Source organism: Penaeus monodon, chromosome 15, assembly GCF_015228065.2.
Source record: "Penaeus monodon isolate SGIC_2016 chromosome 15, NSTDA_Pmon_1, whole genome shotgun sequence".
In the NCBI taxonomy this organism is placed as follows: domain Eukaryota; kingdom Metazoa; phylum Arthropoda; class Malacostraca; order Decapoda; family Penaeidae; genus Penaeus; species Penaeus monodon.
In genome coordinates this window covers 6,689,936-6,690,786 of record NC_051400.1, presented here as the reverse complement: position 1 = coordinate 6,690,786, position 851 = coordinate 6,689,936, and the positions used below count along the sequence as shown (strand labels likewise).

The following is an 851-nucleotide window of genomic DNA, read 5'->3' as shown; positions in this document are numbered from 1 at the left end:
CCTGCGCATATAACATGTGAAAAATTCTTGTTCATTAGTTGCTTTCTCATTCTTACTTTTCCTATTCATACCAGCCGCTAGATTTCGATAGTTTTCAGCGGTTCCGTCAAGAAACGCTTCCTAGGTACCTCTACGGTATAAATATACGCAAGTATTTGTAAGAATGTGTGTGCATTTTCGGCATCAGGTGAAAGTATAGAACATAAGCACTTTCCATGTCTTACCTGAGGGGTTGTAACGCCAGAAACCAGTTCTTTAATGTCCTTTATATGAAACGCGATAAAGAAATTTATTAAATATTATTACATATATGAACTCATAATATACAAAAAAAGGAATTCATTTAAAATTATTTATTCTAAAACGATGAATTAAACAATAAGTATGTAATATATTTTTTTACATTTTGTCCAAACTAAAACACAAATGTAACTTCTAAATGACAATTAAATAAACAATAGAAAAAAGCAACAATCAAAAACATAAATAAGTCTCCATTTCTAAATAAGAAAAAAAGAAAATAAACAGCAACCCTTCTTGGCTGTGTCTGGCAACCCCTCCCTGCAGCATCCTCTATGGCGGTCGCAGATCTGCTCTTACCACCAACGTGCCCCTCCCGTTCGTGATGCCCGGCGCCGATACCGTCTACGTAGAGCTGTGGTTCCATGTGGGTCCGCGGAGCCTAAGCGAGGAGTGCAAGAGGAAAATCAGGCCTACGGGCAGGCCTATGGAGTTCGGCAACATGAACGTGCAGGAGACAAAGGCTGACCCCCTGGATATCGTGGTGCAGGTCATTGACCCGAACGGCAATGTCAGGTGAGGATTTGGTGGGGGTGATGGGGCTGCTAAAG

The 851-nt window shown here is 40.5% G+C and overlaps 1 protein-coding gene across 1 annotated transcript in view; it reads left to right on the top strand.

Moving 5' to 3' along the window:
- Positions 1-851, top strand: part of LOC119581716 — a gene marked incomplete in the record, with an annotated part of 132,029 nt that overhangs the window by 102,804 nt on the left and 28,374 nt on the right. The window contains 1 exon segment of the mRNA XM_037929840.1: positions 568-816. Within this exon segment, the coding sequence (XP_037785768.1) occupies positions 568-816 (249 nt within the window).